The sequence below is a fragment of the Bubalus bubalis genome, chromosome 7 (genome assembly GCF_019923935.1).
Source record: "Bubalus bubalis isolate 160015118507 breed Murrah chromosome 7, NDDB_SH_1, whole genome shotgun sequence".
Classification (NCBI taxonomy): Eukaryota; Metazoa; Chordata; class Mammalia; order Artiodactyla; family Bovidae; genus Bubalus; species Bubalus bubalis.
Genome location: NC_059163.1, coordinates 76,994,568 through 77,012,144, shown reverse-complemented (window position 1 = coordinate 77,012,144; position 17,577 = coordinate 76,994,568). Strand labels below are relative to the sequence as shown.

At 39.6% G+C, this 17,577-nt stretch overlaps 1 protein-coding gene across 5 annotated transcripts in view; it reads right to left on the bottom strand.

Moving 5' to 3' along the window:
- The window catches only part of KCNIP4 (potassium voltage-gated channel interacting protein 4), a 1,300,658-nt gene that overhangs the window by 118,326 nt on the left and 1,164,755 nt on the right, over positions 1-17,577 (bottom strand). The window contains exon 2 of one of the 5 annotated variants that reach the window (XM_006063269.4): positions 14,568-14,669. The exons of the other annotated variants lie outside the window; for them this stretch is intronic. Within the exon in view, the coding sequence (XP_006063331.1) occupies positions 14,568-14,669 (102 nt within the window). The remainder of the gene's footprint in view (positions 1-14,567; positions 14,670-17,577) is intronic. 5 annotated transcript variants of the gene reach the window in all.

Below are 17,577 nucleotides of genomic sequence, written 5' to 3'. Positions count from 1 at the left end.
ATAGCATGTGAACTGTCTGTTGTCAGCTCTGATGGTGTTGTATGTCATTGACCTGCTTGAATAGCTGTCATTTCTCCTGTACTATGAACATTTTGAGACAAGAGATCTGTGTGAGTTATTGTGCTACCACTAACGCCTAGCATGGTTCTGGACATTAGCGACAGTTCATTCTCTCATTCACTTAGTATTTACTAAGTGCCTCTTTTAAGCCAAGAACTGTTCAAGGTCTTGTGGAAACCTGAATGAATAAAAAAGACAAAAATCCTTGCTTCCATGGACCTTAATCTCTAGTGAGTCACAAACAGGACATCGGAATAGAACTGTCAACTGAGCAGATGGATATATAAATCTGGGGGTGAGAAACAAATTCTGAGCTGAAGATGTATATATCAGAATCATTACCATGCAAGTCATATTTAAGACCATAAGTTCAATGAGATCATTAAGGAAATGAATGCTGATAGAGAAGAGTATGTCTTTCTTTTAATCAATAAAAGAATACACAAAGGAATTAGAATGTCAAGAGAGTAGGCAAGCCCAGGACAAGACTAGCCCAGAAATGATCCAGTTTTTAAGAATTACTTTTGATGGAGGGGGTGGTATTCCCTCCTGGGAGCATCTCTTGGAGCTTCCCACTCATGTTCATCAAAGAATAAAGTAAATGAGTTGTATGTATGTTACATGTATGTGTAACATTCACAGAACACAGACCCAGTTTCCCCAATGGTCTTCACATATTTTCCATGTTCTAAAGCATTATTCATGGTAAAGAGGTGTCTCTCTTTGAGTCTATTTTTCCTCAGCAGCCAAAGACAGCTTGAATGTAATCATGACTCTTAACTGAAGGTGCTGAAACTCATCTTAAGGGAACTGAGATGTAGCAGTTGTGGCAAAAATCATAGAATCTCCCATTGCATCACCAAGTAGGAAAAGAGTTGGATGTGACCTCAGAGAACCAGGGAAGAAAGCTATGGAGCAACAATGCATGGGGTCTTGTTGCACAGGCTCTGCTTCATCTTTCCCACTAGAGTGTAAGTTCCTGATGGATAGGCTCTATATTTGGCTTGTTCATGGTTGCACCCTCAGCACCTATGATAATGCCTACCATGCGATAGGTATTTATAAAGGTTTGTCAAAATGACTAAATGACCTGGGTTTGAGTTTTAATTCGGCTGCTTAGTAACTATAGAATTTGGGGCAAGTCACTTAAGATCTCAAATCCTCAGTCTTCTCATCTGTGCAATGGAGATAATAATAGCACTTTAACAAAAACTTTGAAGATTAACTGAAATAATATACAGATTTTTCACAATGTATGATGCATGATAAAAATCCGCATTCATGCTTTTTGCTATTATGATGATGATTTTGCCATTGATTCCTCTAACAATCTGCTTATGTAAAACAACTAGTTTTACAGTGTCATTGAGATAAATTAAATTTTTATTTAATTTATTTTTATTACCTCCAGGAACACCCACTGGAGAATGAATATCTACCACCAAGCAGATTCAGAGAACACTGCAAGTTACTTCGAATTGTTTTTCTACCCAAAGTCTCAAATGAGAGCATTTTGCAAAAAGGTGAATAAGATTTTCTGTGTTAGCACATCTCCAGAACTTGTTTTTCTGTTATTCTTTTTTTTTTTTTTTTTCCCCTGAAAGCTTACAAGCAAGGATGGTCATCACACTTGCTGCTCTATATCCCCTAGCAAGAAAGCAATTTGAAACTAGGAAAGTTAAACTTTAACCTTGTAATCTAAACTGATAACACAGCAATGCTCTATATTTTATAGACCTGGTAAAGTGTAAAATGGAGTCTGCTTGAGGTGTTAGGCTCCCATTTTAGTGTCTAAAGGGAACCAGCAGAAGCCAGACTGGACTCATGTTCAGCCCAAGTATTACTTCTAGGTCAGTGCAAATGGAAAATAGGTATTATGACTCCTAATAGAAACTGCATAAGTGACCAATCATGAAGTCATTAATTACAAAAAGAGAAACAAACAGAGAAGACTTTTGTTTATCTAAACTTCTCTGTAGCTTCTTGTAAGTAATCATCACTCTACACCTTTTGGAACAGATTAACAGTAAGGAAAATCATGGAAAGATCAAGTAGAAAGTAAAAGATTTCATCATATAGGTAATTTGAAAAAAATACATCAACCAACGATAAAGGTTTTATTCAATAATGGTTTGTGTTCTTCAGACACTTTAAGCCAGTGTGTCTGAAATAAAAGTATCATCTTTTCTTGACCTGCTGTCCTGACCTTCTCTGTTTCTTATCTTGCTTACTGCCACCATTATTCTTTTGGCAGAACCGTTTTGTCCCTTTGCTGTTTTTCACTTAATACCACCAATTGTTTCCCAATGTTTCCAGCTACACCTTCAAATCCATCCCTTCCCTCCCACCACTGTTGCTTTTTGTGGAAGCCTTTTTCCTCCCTTGTAGGTCTAGTGGTGGGGATTCTAAGCTTTGGCATTCACCCTGTCCAAGGTCAAATCCTTGTTTTGAAACTTGGTGATTGTGAGATCTTGGTTTAGTGATTTAATTTTTTTGTTTAGTTCTCTCATCTAAGTGGGAATTTTAATTGTGCTTTCCTTATAGGTTTGTAGGACATGTTTACAATACTTGTTTAGGCTTAGAATATTGTTGTGCCCAGTAAGAATTGCTTCTTGCATAAGTTTGTAAGCAGTTTCCCAGCTGATCTTACCGGTTTTTTTTTTTTTTTTAATCTCCCTCAACAATTTACCTGTCTTCTGATTTATTTTTTGTCCTTTTCTCACTCCAATGTTTGGTTGGCTCCTTGATTCAGAAACTAATACCCGGTTAGCTCTTGCTGACAGTTTTGAGACCTTGTCTGTGTCTTGTCTTCAAATGTTGCTTTGATCCTTTGCTACTTTTTAACTTCAAGTTCACCATCAACCCTTCTGAAGTTGGACTTGTGTCCAGCTCCTTTGACTATTGGCTGACTTTAGCCATCTCAAAACCTCATCAAGACAAAGAGTCATACCCTATCTTGATCTAGCAATCCCATTCTGGGTGTGTACCCAAAAGAAATGAAACTAGGATCTCCCATGTTCAATGCAGCGTAACTAAGACATGGAAACAACTGAAGTGTCCATCAATGGATAAAGAAGTGAAGTAAGTCAGAAAGAGAAAAACAAATATTACAAATTAAGACATATATATGTGTCAGGCGAGTGTATGCTCCTGGCTTTTGTCTCATCACAACAAAGATTGGGAGTGACGGACATTAAAGCCCTTGGCATGTCACAGCTCTCGGGTCTTAGACAGACTGTGTTAGAGCTCTCAGGTCTCAAATGGACCGTGTTATCGCTCTTAGACAAATCAGTGTTACAGCTCCGTGTTACAGCTCTATTTTATTTAGATAATAGCAGGAAAATCCATCTTCGAGGCGTGAGGACATGTCCACCCAAACGCAAAGAGAAGAGTGCCCCACTGCGTGGGAGAGAGAGAGAGACAGCCCTTTGGCTCCTCTTTTTATATGTTTTTTCCCTCCCCCTGGGCCTGCTCTACGTAAATTGGTTTAGCCAGGAGTGTTGTTTGTTCTACCTGAAGTCCTCACTCCTGGTCCTCAGACCTTCCTTTGTTCTATTTTCACCGGCTTTTCCCTTCCTTCTCTTTTGCTGCTGCTGCTGCTGCTGCTAAGTCACTTCAGTCGTGTCTGACTCTGTGCAACCCCATAGACAGCAGCTAACCAGGCTCCCTGCCCTGGGATTCTCCAGGCAAGAACACCGGAGTGGGTTGCCATTTCCTTCTCCAATGCATGAAAGTGAAAAGTGAAAGTGAAGTCGCTCAGTCGTGTCTGACCCTTTGCGACCCCAAGGACTGCAGCCTACCCGGCTCCTTCGTCCATGGGATTTTCCAGGCAAGAGTACTGGAGTGGGGTGCCACTGCCTTGTCTTTTAGCCACTGCCAATTTGGACTCCTGTTTTCTATTCTAACTACCTAACATATGAAATCTAGAAAGATGATACTGATGAACCTATATGCAGGGTAGCAATGGAAACACAGCAACAGTGAAAGGACTTGTGGACACAGTGGGGGAAGGAGAGGATGGGACAAATTGGGAGAGTAGCATTAAACACGTACATTACCATATGGAGAAAGACAATGGGAATTTGTCGTATGACACAGGGAGCTCAAATCCAGTACTCTGCGACAATGTAGAGGGCTGAGATGGGGGGAGGGCCCTGGGAGGGAGGTTCAAGAAGGAGGGAACATATGTATACCTATGGCTGATTCATGCTGATGTATGGCAGAAACCAACATAATATTGTAAAGCAATTATGTCCAATTAAAAATAAATGCATTTAAGATTAAAAAGTAAAAATAATAAAAAAGAAGATATAGTATATATATTCAAGGAAATATTCTTGATCCATGAGAAAAAAGGAAACCCTGCCATTTGTGGCAATATAGGTGGACTTAGAGGGCATTATACTAAGTGAAATAAGCCAGGAAGAGAAAGACAAATATTATGTAGTACCACTTATACATGGGAATATTGGAAAGAGTCAAACATAGAAACAGAGAGGAGAAAAGTGGTTTCCAGGGTCTAGAGGGTGGGAGAAATAGGGAGAGGTTGTTTAAAGGGTACAAACGTTCAACTATAAGATAAATGAAGTCTGAGGAGCTAGTGTAAAACATGGTGATTATAGGTGATAACACCATATTATATAATTGAAATTTTCTGAGAAAGTAGAACTTAAACAGTCTCACCAAACAGAAGATACCTGTGTTAGGTGACAGATGTGCTGATTAATTAAATGGGAGGGGGGAATCCTCTTAAAAGTTTACAAATATCAAATTACCATGATGTACACTTTAAATGTCTCCCAACTTTATATGTTCAACTATAACTCAACAAAGCTAAAATATAAATAAATAAAAACCTTGACCGGCTCTCTCCATTTCCTCCCTTTACTGCAGAGTAAAATCCAGCCTGGTGTTGGCTGTACGGACCTTCAAGCTCTGGTCCCAGCTCACATTTTCTGGCTGCTTCTTTTCCCTAGGTCTCATTCCTGTATCTTACCCCTGGTCTTTTCAAGTGCTAGAATATTCCTCCCGCTTTTTCTCCCGCCAGTGAAATAGTTCTTCTCCAAAGAGCGCTACTAAAATATCACCTCTTTGTGAAAAGCACCTGGAGGATATTCAGGCTCACCTCTGGGGGTGAAGGAAGCCATTGTGAACATCACGAGCAGTGACAGAATAAGAGTATTTGCAGCCAGCACGTTACTAGTCAGTCACTGCTGTCAAAACCTCCCATGCTCATTTCATCTTTTGATCAAGTGTGTAATACTCACTATTATTACCTCCACCTTGAAGATGGGAGTATAAAACTCAGAAAGGGTAAGCAACTTACTTAAGGTTTCTATAGCTAGTCAGTCACTGAACCAGGATTTTAACCAAATCAGGTGGTCCCAGAGTTATCATTCTTAACTTCTTGACTCTAAAGCACTCCCTAGTATTGCTTCTCACAGCATTTTACTTGTGTTCACAGTATCCGGGTGATTTTTATACACGTTTATTTATTGCTTTACTGTGTCAGCTTTCAGTGTTCCCCTGTTCCTGGCACTATTACTGTTCAAACAGTTAGTGCTCCATAAATGTCTGCCACATCTAAGGGAAATCTAAACCTGCTAACAGGAAATAGTTGCCTTGAGAATTCTGCCTCTAGCTCTCCTGTATCAAGACTCATTCACAATTTAATGACGACTTTAAGTTGATAAAAGATGGACCAGAAAAAGGAACGGATATCTTCCTATGTGTCGCTAAATATCTATGTAATTTTAGATAAGCCACTTAATCTCCCCATTTTTTAGTCTGTTCAATGGAGACTTTAACCCCTAGAATCTGTCATTCTCCCAGGAGTTCTGTGAGGGTGAAATAAGACACCCAAGAGGAAGAATTCTAAGACCTGTAAAAAGGCCATGCAAAGAGAAAGGACACATTCCAATCAGTAAAACACATTGTTTACAGTAAGTAAATGATGTGTGTGTGTGTATGTGCTCAGTTGCTAAGTTGTCTCCAACTCTTTGCAACCCAATGGACTCTGGCCCACCAGGCTCCTCTGTCCATGGGATTTTCCAGGCAAGAATGCTGGAGTCGGTTGCCATACCCTTCTTTAGGGTATCTTTCTGACCCAGGGATCGAACCTGTGTCTCTTGTGTCTCCTGCTTGGCAGGTGAATTCTTTACCACTGAGCCACCTGGAAAACCCCTAAATGATGGTGCCAATTAATCTTAATTCTTAGTAAGTGAAGTTTCTAACTTTTCCCACTTCCTATTTATCATCGGCAATGAAGTGTCCTGAAAGAAGAAATTTTTGTGCTAGTTTTGAACATCGACCATTTGTCAAGGCAGAAAAGAATCACTGACTCCCACAGCTCTGGAAGGAGACTTGAGACACAACCTGTGCTTCTCATTTGTAGATGATGAGATTGTCGTTCAGAGAGGGAACAACTCATTTGAGGGGCTACCACATCTTTCTGGACAATATGGACTAAACAAGGGTGTCCTGGGTAGAAGTGGAAAAAAGACTCTATCCCTCTTTTTTTTTTTTTTTGGTAAAACTGAACAAAAACAATGAACACAACTAGAGAGCTGGCAAAGTGCAAAGATTGCAGAGCCCCATTTCTGGAGTCAACCTCTTGGCTCTTCCTCCACACTTACTAGGATGATTTGGGTGAGTTAATTAAGCTCTCATCCCTTGGTTTTGTAGTCTGTAAAACTGAAATAGTAAAGAGTGTCCATCTTTCAGGATTATTTTTAGAATATGATGAGTTAAACTGTGCAAAACTCTTAGACCTGCACCAACCACAGAGTAAGCCCTAGATGCTTGTTAAATAAATAAAAACAACATCTGAGAATTTAGCATTTTTGGAATTCGTACATATGATGGAATTGAAGGACTGTGTTTTCCACTTGCAAATTAAGTTTACAAAACTTCACAGGTTATGCTTCTGTTCTTCCAAGGAGTTTCCCCGAGTACATGCCCAGGCAGAGCTTTTAGCTAAGTTACCAGGAGTTACCATGAGATTAATTGTCAGAAGGTTAAATTTTTTTTTTCAACTTCCTGGAGGTTATTATTGTATTTTTAATTGGCAGTATGTTGGCAGTTCAAGTCACTTTTGAAAACAAATTCTCCAACAGCCAACTGCTGATGGTTTCTCTGCCAAAAAAAGGTATCTAAAACTTTTCATGATCAATATGCTACCAGGAATAACAAATACACTGAAATGTTGTGTTGTATTTGATACTAGGAAACTGAAGTTAAGTTAGGAAATTATGTTTTGCAATTACCCAAGGTAAATGCTGATGGTGGCTTATTGGTTATGAGTAGTCTGGCCTCAAAATAGCCCTGTTATATTTGCCCTCTTGCTCAAATCCACAATAAAAACTCCTGGATGAAGTTTAATTTAGTGAATCAATTATTTTGATTGAATAAGGGCACTGAGATTTTATTGGGTAGATGTTATTATGAAGTAAATTTAAATGAAAACATGCATATAAACACATATAATCAAGTGCTCAATATTTTATTTTTTATATTAATTCCTAACTATTATATAGTAAGCTTTTTGTCACCATAATGTCTTTCAAATAAATAGGGAAGTGATTAGGAAAAATTAACTGGGGCATAGAAAGAGAAAGTGAATGATTTGGAATTATCTAAGGAAAAGATAACAACTACAGACTTGACAGCATTTATTTTTCAAAGAAAAAGTATTTGTGCTCACATAGAGTATAGTAGCTAGGGATTTCTTTTTATTTTTAATGCAAGTATAGCTTTTACAATATTATACTAGTTTTAGGGATACAACAGAGTGATTTGATATTTTTGTAGATTGTATTTCATACATTATTACAAAATATTGGCTATATTCCTTGTGTTCTACATTACATCTTTTACTATAATTTATTTTAAATCTAGAGTTTGTATCTTTGGTTCTTTTCCCCATCATCCCCTCTCCATACCCCTCTCACCACTAGTTTGCTCTCTATATCTATGAGTCTTCTTCTATTTTGTTGTATATGTCTCTGTTTGTTCATTTGTTTTAATTTTTAGATTCCACATATAAATGAAAAAAGTATTTTTCATTCAGACAGAAAGACTGACTGAATTATTTCACTAAATATAATGTTCTCCAGGTCCACACTTGTTGTTGCAAATGGCATTTCATTCTTTTTCAATGGCTGAGTAATATTCCTGTGTGTGTGTGTGTGTATGCACCACATTTTCTTTATTCATTCATCTGTTGATGAACACTTAGGTTGGTTCCATGTTTTGGCTGTTGTTAATAGTGCTGCTTGACAGCCCTAGCACAAGAGATAGAAAGAAGTTAATTTAAAAGATATTTCAGAGAGAAATTGACCAGTGTTTAGTGGCCAATTAGATGGGGGCGGGGAACAGAAAGTAAGGGGCCAATCATTGTAACTTCAGCAACCTGGTAGCTAGAGATACCACTGAAGAAATGATGGTGATCATACCAGTACATTTGGCGGGTGGTTTGATCTACATCCTGGCCTGAGTGTTCAAAGAGCAGTGGGCAACTGGCCAGCCTAGGGGACAGCTAATCCCTAACTCATGGTCCCGGTGTCATCAGCCACAGTTCTTATTCATTTCTCACTTTGATTTGAAAGTTATTAGAGTCAGAGAGAAGCATTCTAACTCCTAAATTAACTCTCAGTAGATCACATCTATCACTCTTGACCAACCAGTCAGGCTGCCCCACGGGAGGCCACCGTGTGCTTCTGTCACCTCCTTCTTGAAGCCTTGTTTGTTATTCCCCAACATCTTTCCAAGGGAGTTGGACTGATTTTTGTCTGACAGTCTTCTCAAACATCAAATTCAAGATGTGTGCTTAACAAGATTGGGACTTACTAATTTTACCTTTGGTTAAAAATGAGTAATACATTTGTTTTGCAAAAAATGTAATAATGTCTATTGTTTTTTATGCAGAAAACCTTTGTCATGTGCTACTTCTTTTAATGCTGTCATTTGAGGCACAAGCAGCAGAACTAATATTTCAAGTCTGCATTTAATAAATGCCTATAAAATACATACAGTTTCCAAATATTGAGGATATTTAGTCTATGTTAAAAAACACTCCAGAGGTAATATGTAATGTGTTTAAATATTTGAAAGACTAACTCAAAAAACGATTTTCTAATATACATGAGGAAGCTTGCATTCACGTAATTTAATTCTTTTATCTAGTAATTTCAAATCTGGGACAAAATAATCTAAATTTGTAGAAAATAATCTAAATGTGTAGATATATATACAGAGATATTTATCTCAGTGCTATTTATGTTATAAGTATAAAAGAGCAAAGGGGGAAAATCTAAATATTCAAAAGCCAGGGAATGTAGTCAAATACAATATGCTGTAACTATATAATGTAATATTATGATTGCCATTAAAATGATATTTACATTTTAATAATAAGGTTAGTACATATGAAAGTATGCAATGTAAGAAAAGGATAAATATTTGGTATGGTTGCAATTATTAATGAATGCACATCTATGAAAAAAGATGTCACTTATTATTTGTTGTTACTTCAAGGTAATGGAGGAGGAAATGGTAACCCACTCCAGTATTTTTGCCTGGAAAATTCCAGAGGGACAGAGGAACATGGCAGGCTACAGTGCATGGGATCACAGAGTCAAACATGACTCAGCAACTGAGCACACACTTCAAGGTAAAGAGCAGAGTAGGACTGTGTGTTGTGTAGTGTGAATATGTCACGTGTTGTGTGTTGTACTTTCCAGATTGCTGCCGTGAACATGAGTGACTTTTATAAATAAACCACTCACCCTGTCAACTCCAAAGGAGAAAGAGGAGGAGGAGGAAGAAGAGAAGGAAGAAGGAGTAGACACGCAGATTACTGTCAAGGGCAGAACCAGGATCCATACTGTTGGAAGTTAAAGGAAGGCTGCCTTTGGGCTCAGCATGAGGAAGACTGCTCTGCAGTCACCTGCTTCCCTGAAGAAGCAGCAAATACCAAAGAGGTATTTCCTTGAAGAAGCTACTCCCTGGTAATGACAGAGGGAGTCTGTCAGGGAGCTGGATGAGGGAAGGCTCCCTGGAAACTCTTGAGTTCTCTGGTTTGGGGATCTAAGTGGTCTGTAACTCAGCAGAAGCTTGTTTCTGTTCCTACAGAAAACATTTTTTTTTCTTATTTTAATTTGCATAATACTGATAAATCTCACATTCCTGCCAAAGGAATGAAAAACCTTTCTTTTCTGCCTTCCTGAGAACATAAAATGACATTTAGAATGAGTATTAGCCTCTTCCCTGGCGGCTCAGTGGTAAAGAATCCTCCTGCCAATGTAGGAGATGCGGGTTCGATCCCTAGGTCCTGAAGATACCCTGGAGGAGGTAATGGCAACCCACTCCGGTATTCTTTACCTGGAAAATCCCATGGACAGAGGAGCCTGGCAGGCTACAGTCCATGGGGCTGCAAAGAGTCAGACATGACTGAGTGACAATGTTGACTGAAAAGTGAAAGTGAAAGTCACTCAGTTGTATCTGACTCTTTGTGATCCCATGGACTATACCATCCATGGAATTCTTCAGGCCAGAATACTGGAGTGGGTAGCCTTTCCCTTCTCCAGGGGATCTTCCAAACCCAGGGATCGTGCCCAGGTCTCCCACATTGCAGGCAGATTCTTTCCCAGCTGAGCCATAAGAGAAGCCCAAGAATACTGGAGTGGGTAGCCTATCCCTTCTCCAGAGGATCTTCCCGACCCAGGAATCAAACTGGGGTCTCCTGCATTGCAGGCAGATTCTTTACCACCTGAGCTATCAGGGAAGTCCACAATATTGATTGGCCTCTTATTAAAGTAACTTTCAGCTCTCTAGCTTTGAAGCTGCACGGGATCTGGTGGAGAATATTTCTGCAGCCTCTGTGCAGGTGATTCAAGCCCGGAACTTTCTCAGTCAAGTCAGACTTCATCAAGGGGCTCTCTGTGACGCCCCGCCTTGGAGATGTTTGGTGCCCTTGATTTTCCTCCTGGTGGCCTGGGGTTTGGGTCCTCTGTCACTCTGGTCCTTGTCCCCAAGCACCTGCCTCCTGCCTCATGTTTTCATGTCATCTTTTCAGTCCTGTGCCCAACTGCTTAGGGCCCAGATCATGGTTAGGGGTCTAATAATCATATGAGTAAAACTTTTCTAATATAGCAACGAAATCAATGTGGTCTCCTTTTCAAGTCATCTACTTCAACATGCTGGGATTTTCTTTTCTTCGTGGCTAACAGGGAAGGTGGTGCCTGGTGAGAGAGGGAGTTTAAAATCTGCAGACCTTTGTGGATCAACAAATCATAGGCCATATCTCATATGGGTTCAATAAAAGTCAGTTTTATGACATCTCATTTTTATAAAAATATCAGCTTTTAAGTCAGGCTGCTGATTTTTTTTGTAATATCTTGTCTTTTTTTTTTTTTTTCTTTTTAACAAATGTCCTTTTTCTCACACTTAGTTGAAAATTGCACTGCATCCTCTGCGATCACTTCTTTAGGGATGTGGCTTTCTGCAATACTGGTTCAGGAAGAGTGTTAACAGGGCAGGGTGATTTTGTTCTTTCCTAAAGAATCTGCCTGCAGTGCAGGAGACCCTGGTTCGATTCCTGGGTCGGGAAGATCCCCTGGAGAAGGGATAGGCTCCCCACTCCAGTATTGTGGCCTGGAGAATTCCATGGACTGTATAGTCCATAGGGTCGCATAGAGTTGGACATGACTGAGCGACTTTCACTTCACTTCACTTCAAGTGAATAGAGAGACCCATCGGAAAGTTTCATTTTATTTGTCTACTTTGTACAGATGACTATGTTTTTGGTAAATATCTGATAAATCGGCAATTTTTATTTAAGCTTCCAAGGGGCAAAGCAATGGCTCTAATAACCAACATTCACTGACAAATAGTAGCAATAAAAATGTCCACAGCTTCAATATCATGTAGAATTGAGGTTTTGTCATCATTCTGAATTGTGGCCTTCCAGGTTGCTGATGGCAGATTATGTTTTGTTTGTTGAGATGGTATGTGTGTACACACAATGAAGGAAACAAATCAAAGCAATGTATCTTAGCTATATAGTTTTTGTACATAGGATTATTATTGATAAAAATAATTTCATCCTGCTCACTTTCCCCACAGAAGATTGTAGTAGGAAAATGCTTTTTTAAAGGTTGTTGTATTTACTGCTCTATCTCACAGCACAGGAACTGACATATAATAAATATATATTGAGTGAATAAATGAATTAATAAAATTTTTTTATTATGACATATTAACTTGGGTCAGTGCCACTGAAATAAATTACTATTCTACTCTGGGAAGTTTGACTGCACATATTGGGTTGTTTGAGGTATTTCCATATTTTCTTTATTTGTGTTATTGAAAATAGTGGAATTCTAGAGCATTCACATTTTTAAATCACTCACTGAGTTCACTATTCATTGAGATCGTGAAGGACAGGGAAGCCTGGCATGCTTCAGCCTGTGTGGTTGCAAAGAGACGGACATGACTTAGGGACTGAACAATAAGAATTGAGTTCATTAGTTCCTACAAAATGATGTGAGGGTAAAGAGAATAGGTGAAGTTATGGGTTATAGCCCTATACCAAGAATATCCCCTCTAGCTTCTTAATGTTTTGTTTCTTCACTGGCAAAGAACGCCACCTTCTTTATCTGATTCTAACGCTTGTTTTGTGCTTGAAAAAACTGTGTATGAAAGACTGTAAACATAGAATGCTTGTAAATGTTCATTATAAATAACTGGTGGCATATTTATGAAATAAATAGAGGGTATCCCTTTACATATCCTCTATATTTTACTCCTTAAGAATGCCACAAAATTGGAGGAAAAAGAGGATGGAGAGTTGTCTGATGGTCAACTTGTCTAGCAATAACCCCCAGTTATGCAATCAAACACTAATCTAAGTGTTGCTCTGAAGGTATTTTGGAGACCTGGTTAAGAAATTGCCCTGGAAATGTGAGTGGTCTCCATCCAATGAATTGAAGGCTTGAAGCAAAAACTGAGTTTTCTTGAAAAGAGAATTCTGCTTCAAGACAGCATCAAATTTGCCTGAGTTTCCAACCTTATCTACTGATCTATAAATATCAGACATGCATATTTATATGTATATGTATATGTATATACACATATGGGATTCCCTGGTGGCTCAGATGGCAAAGAGTCTGCCTGCAATACGAGAGACCTGAGTTGGATCCCTGGGTCAGGAAGACTGCCTGAAGAAGGAAATGGCAACCCACTCCAGTATTCTTGCCTGGAAAACCCCATGGACGGAGGAGCCTGGCGGGCTATAGTCCGCAGGGTTGCAAAGAGTCAGACACAATTTACCGACTTCACTTTCACTTTCATGTACACATATATATGTATGTATGTATGTACACACACATATATTTGTGTCTGTGTATGCATATGTGTAGGTATCTGTGTATACATACATATATCTATCTATCTATCTATATATATATATGGCCCAAGACTTATAATGGTTTGACTGGTTTGACTTACAATTTTTCAACTTCACCAATGATGCAAAAATGAAATACATTCAGTAGAAACTATACTTTGAATTTTGGTCTTTTCCCTGGCTGGCAATAGGCCATCTGGTAGATCCTTTTTTGTAATGTGGGGGAGAGCAGCAACTGGTAGAAACCCATAGTCCCCAGTCAGTTATGAGCTCACGAGGCTAATCAATTGATACGCTTACTATTCTGCACCCAGACAACCATTTTGTTTTTCACTTTCAGCACTGTATTTAATAAATTACATGAGATATTCAACAGTTTATTATAAAATAAGCTTTATGTTGGATGATTTTGCCCAACTAATGGAAGTGTTCTGAGCACCTCTGAGGTAGGCTAGGCTCAGATACAATGTTCAGTAGGTTGGGTGTATTGAATGCATTTTAGACTTAAAATATTTTCAACTTACCCCACTGGTTTTATCAGCATGTAACCCCACTATAAGTTAATAAATGTATATGTATATGTATGAGGTGGTTTTGTTTTTCCATGATACTGGGAAAGAATGGACAGAGAAAAGTCACATTTGTGTAATTATTTTCGACTTTATAGTGTCTTTTCAGACCCAGTAACATTTTTTTATATTTGCAGTATGACACAACAAATCCATGTATGGTGAATCAGAAAACTGACAAGCAATGCAATTTAAAATGTACAGCTGTTCCACTAACAGTTTTGGCAATGGGAATCCCAAGAGTTATCTGAGCTGAGTCCCTACACCTCAGATCAAGCATAAATTTCCAAATGTTTTGAAGCCGAAGCTCTCGACATTAACACTGGGCTGTCAGTCTGCCAAATGGGAAGTGGTTTGTAATTGCACAGACGTTCCCCTTGGTATTTAGGTAAACAGGAGCACATCAATAGAGTTGGTTTTGCGGAATATAATATATTGATCGATTCTCTTTAGAAGCAGAGAACTGCAATACATTCAGACCTAAACAAACAAAACAAAGAGTTTGAGGGAGAAAAACAAACAAACAAACTTGCTTTGAACAGCAGGAGACGATGTTTTGGCAGCTGAGCAGGGCAAGAGCTTCATGAGCCGCTCTTTAATGCTGCGCTTGGTGCTGTTCTGAGTGTAGAGGAAACCTAGAAGATATGGGATGGGTTCTGTTAATGCCAGCTGCAGAGAGAAACCTGAGGCATTTTGCTCCGGGTGTCAGCAGATGCCATGGCAGGCAGGATCTGGGTGCAGCCATATTTGCTCAGGCAATCACAGGCAGAGGGTTGGCACCCCAGAAGGAAAAAAACAAAAACAAAAAACAAAACTAACTAAATCCTGGTTTTCCCTTTTAGGTTTATTTTATGTTGCATTAGATCATGATTACCCCATGAGCAAAGAATCATGCAAATAAATCTTTTGAGTAGCAAAAATAAGATTTGCTATCTTTTGGAGGTCTTAAATTGGGAATACAGCAAATATCACAAAAAGAGTGAGCTGGATTGAAATTTCAACATTCAAAGCAGTGTTAACGGCCCACGTGACATTTTCTGCACTCATCACTCCCGTCTTTGCTTCCAGGGGAGTGGGTGCTCTGCATAAATCATTCACACCGCAATCACCTGTTAGTACCTTTTTGCCTTCCCTGAAAGTGAGAAAATTGATGTCCTTGATATGCAGCCTCATTAGCATAAGCTGATGTGCCCAGAGATGGGACATCCTTCAAATGTGGACATTAATGGATGGGGCTTATTCAAGCAGAGTGATTCTAAAAGACACAAGGTGTATTCACAAAATGTTAACCCAGGAGTAGATGGAGCAGTATCTGTGACTTCAAGTAGTTAGTGAGGACTTAAGGAAAATCAGTAGTGACCCAGTGGGCCAGCTAACAAGCGCTTGAAAACCTGCTGGTGCCAGGAGCCATATCTGTCCAGCTCAGCATTAACTTGCCCATTCTGAGTGACCAGAAGCCTGAATCTTCACGTCACTATATAGATTACCGCCCCAAATCAGTTTGGAAAGTGTAGAATACAAAGCAAAAGCAAAAGGACCAATTTAAATCAAGGTTAGACCACCCTTAAAATATGAACTTGGCACATGGACCCCTTGTTGCTTTTCTACTTTGTAATTCCCGCGTTGGTGTTATAGAAAGTCCTGAGTGCAAGGCTACTGTTCTATTTCCCTTTGGAGCTATTCATCCTACCATTGGCTAAAAAGCCTGATATATATGATAGATCTTGTGCTGAGATGACAGTAGATGACATAGATCATATTGGATCATTTCCCTACTTAAAACCCCCCCTAAAATTTTCCCATTGTCTTTCAAAAAAAAAAAATCCACTTTCTACCATGGACCCCAATCCCTGCACCGTCTGGCCCTTCCTCACTCTGACAGCACTGTTCCTCATCCTCCCTGCTGCCTGACCACCAGCCATTGGCCACGCCACCCTTCTTTCCTGTTCCCACACCAGGTCCCTCCTCTGCCCTTGACACTTACATGGTGTGAAATATCTTGCTTACTTGATAATGCCAAGTGCTGGTTGAGAGTCTGGCACATAGGAAGAGATCAATAAATGCCTGACAAATGAGTGAATAGAGTCACTTTCCATACCAAGAGAACACCCAATTTCATTTCCTAGATTAGCATCTAAAGAAGCTTTTAAACTTGTAAAATCAATCTGATTTACACACTGCAGACTCTGGCTAGCTTCTTCATACTACATTTCTAAAGGGACACATCTATCTAAGTATACTCTCCTTGTAAACCTGTCTGGGACATGATAATTTTGCTTTAGCTTTTCAAGCAGGACATTCTGCTTCTTCCATTGGTGTCTTTTAAACTTTCATGCCACTGTGTATAGTCAGGTGGGTCCTTCAACAATTACCAACTTCTACCAAGGATGAGATGGTTGGATGGCATCACTGACTCAATGGACATGAGTTTGAGCAAGCTCCAGGAGTTGGTGAAGGACAGGGAACCCTGGCATGCTGCAGTCCATGGGGTCACAAAGAGTCAAACATGAGTGAACAACAACACCTGCTCTTGCAAACTTCAAAACTGTTCAAACACACTCGTCTTGATAAAATTTTCTTGTCAGTTTGCAGCCTTCCAGAGAGAAGAACCCCCTCCCTCCTCTGCTCTATCTTCTCTGTTGTCCCTGATTCACGGCCCTGCCTCCGTTGCTCTGGGCATCACCCCCTCTTGCAGAGACCCTCTCCTGTCAAGGAATTAGAGAGGAAATGTTCTACTAACCTTCGGCAGTAGGAGACAGACTATTGTTACCTCTTACCCAGCTTCTGTGTTTCAGATTGGACTTCTTGATATCTAGCCAAACTTTTCATACTGTTCATAAGCTTCTCAAGGCAAGAATACTTTGCCCACCTGATGTGAAGAGTCAATTCATTGGAAAAGATCCTGATGCTGAGAAAGATTGAGAGCAAGAGGAAAAGGGGGCGATAGGGGATGAGATGGTTGGATGGCATCACTGACTCGATGGACGTGAGTTTGAGTTTGTCCTAGCTCCTGGAGATAATGAAGGACAGGGGAGCCTGGTGTGCTGCAGCTCAGTGGAGTCACAAAGAGTCAGACAGGACTTAGCAACTGAACAACAACAAGGCAAACTCTACAATCATGCCTGAAACTGGAACATAGCAGACTCTTAAGAAGTATTTGCTGGTTGCTCAGTTTCCTCCTTTTCCTTTAAATTCTGATATCTGTCAAACTCACTCTGTTTGACAGGTTCCTAGACCCTCAGGCCTGGGTGTGGAGAAGGGACCCTTATGCTTCTCAAGTACTTAAGTATTAATGTTTATCTCCCTTCCTTCAGCCCCATCTCCAAATTAGTAGTTAATGACATTCTTGCCTGGAGCATCTTTTGAACCCCCATGTGGGACTACAAAGTATACAGGTTTTTGTTTTCAATCAGTAGCTGGAAGTCTTAGTTTCTAGTCCCTGTTTATTACTTCAAGCCAAGTGACCTTGGGCAGGTTATTAAACTTCTCAGTGCCATTGTCTTTTCTTTACAAAACAAAAGGCTTTATACTAAAAAGATCTTG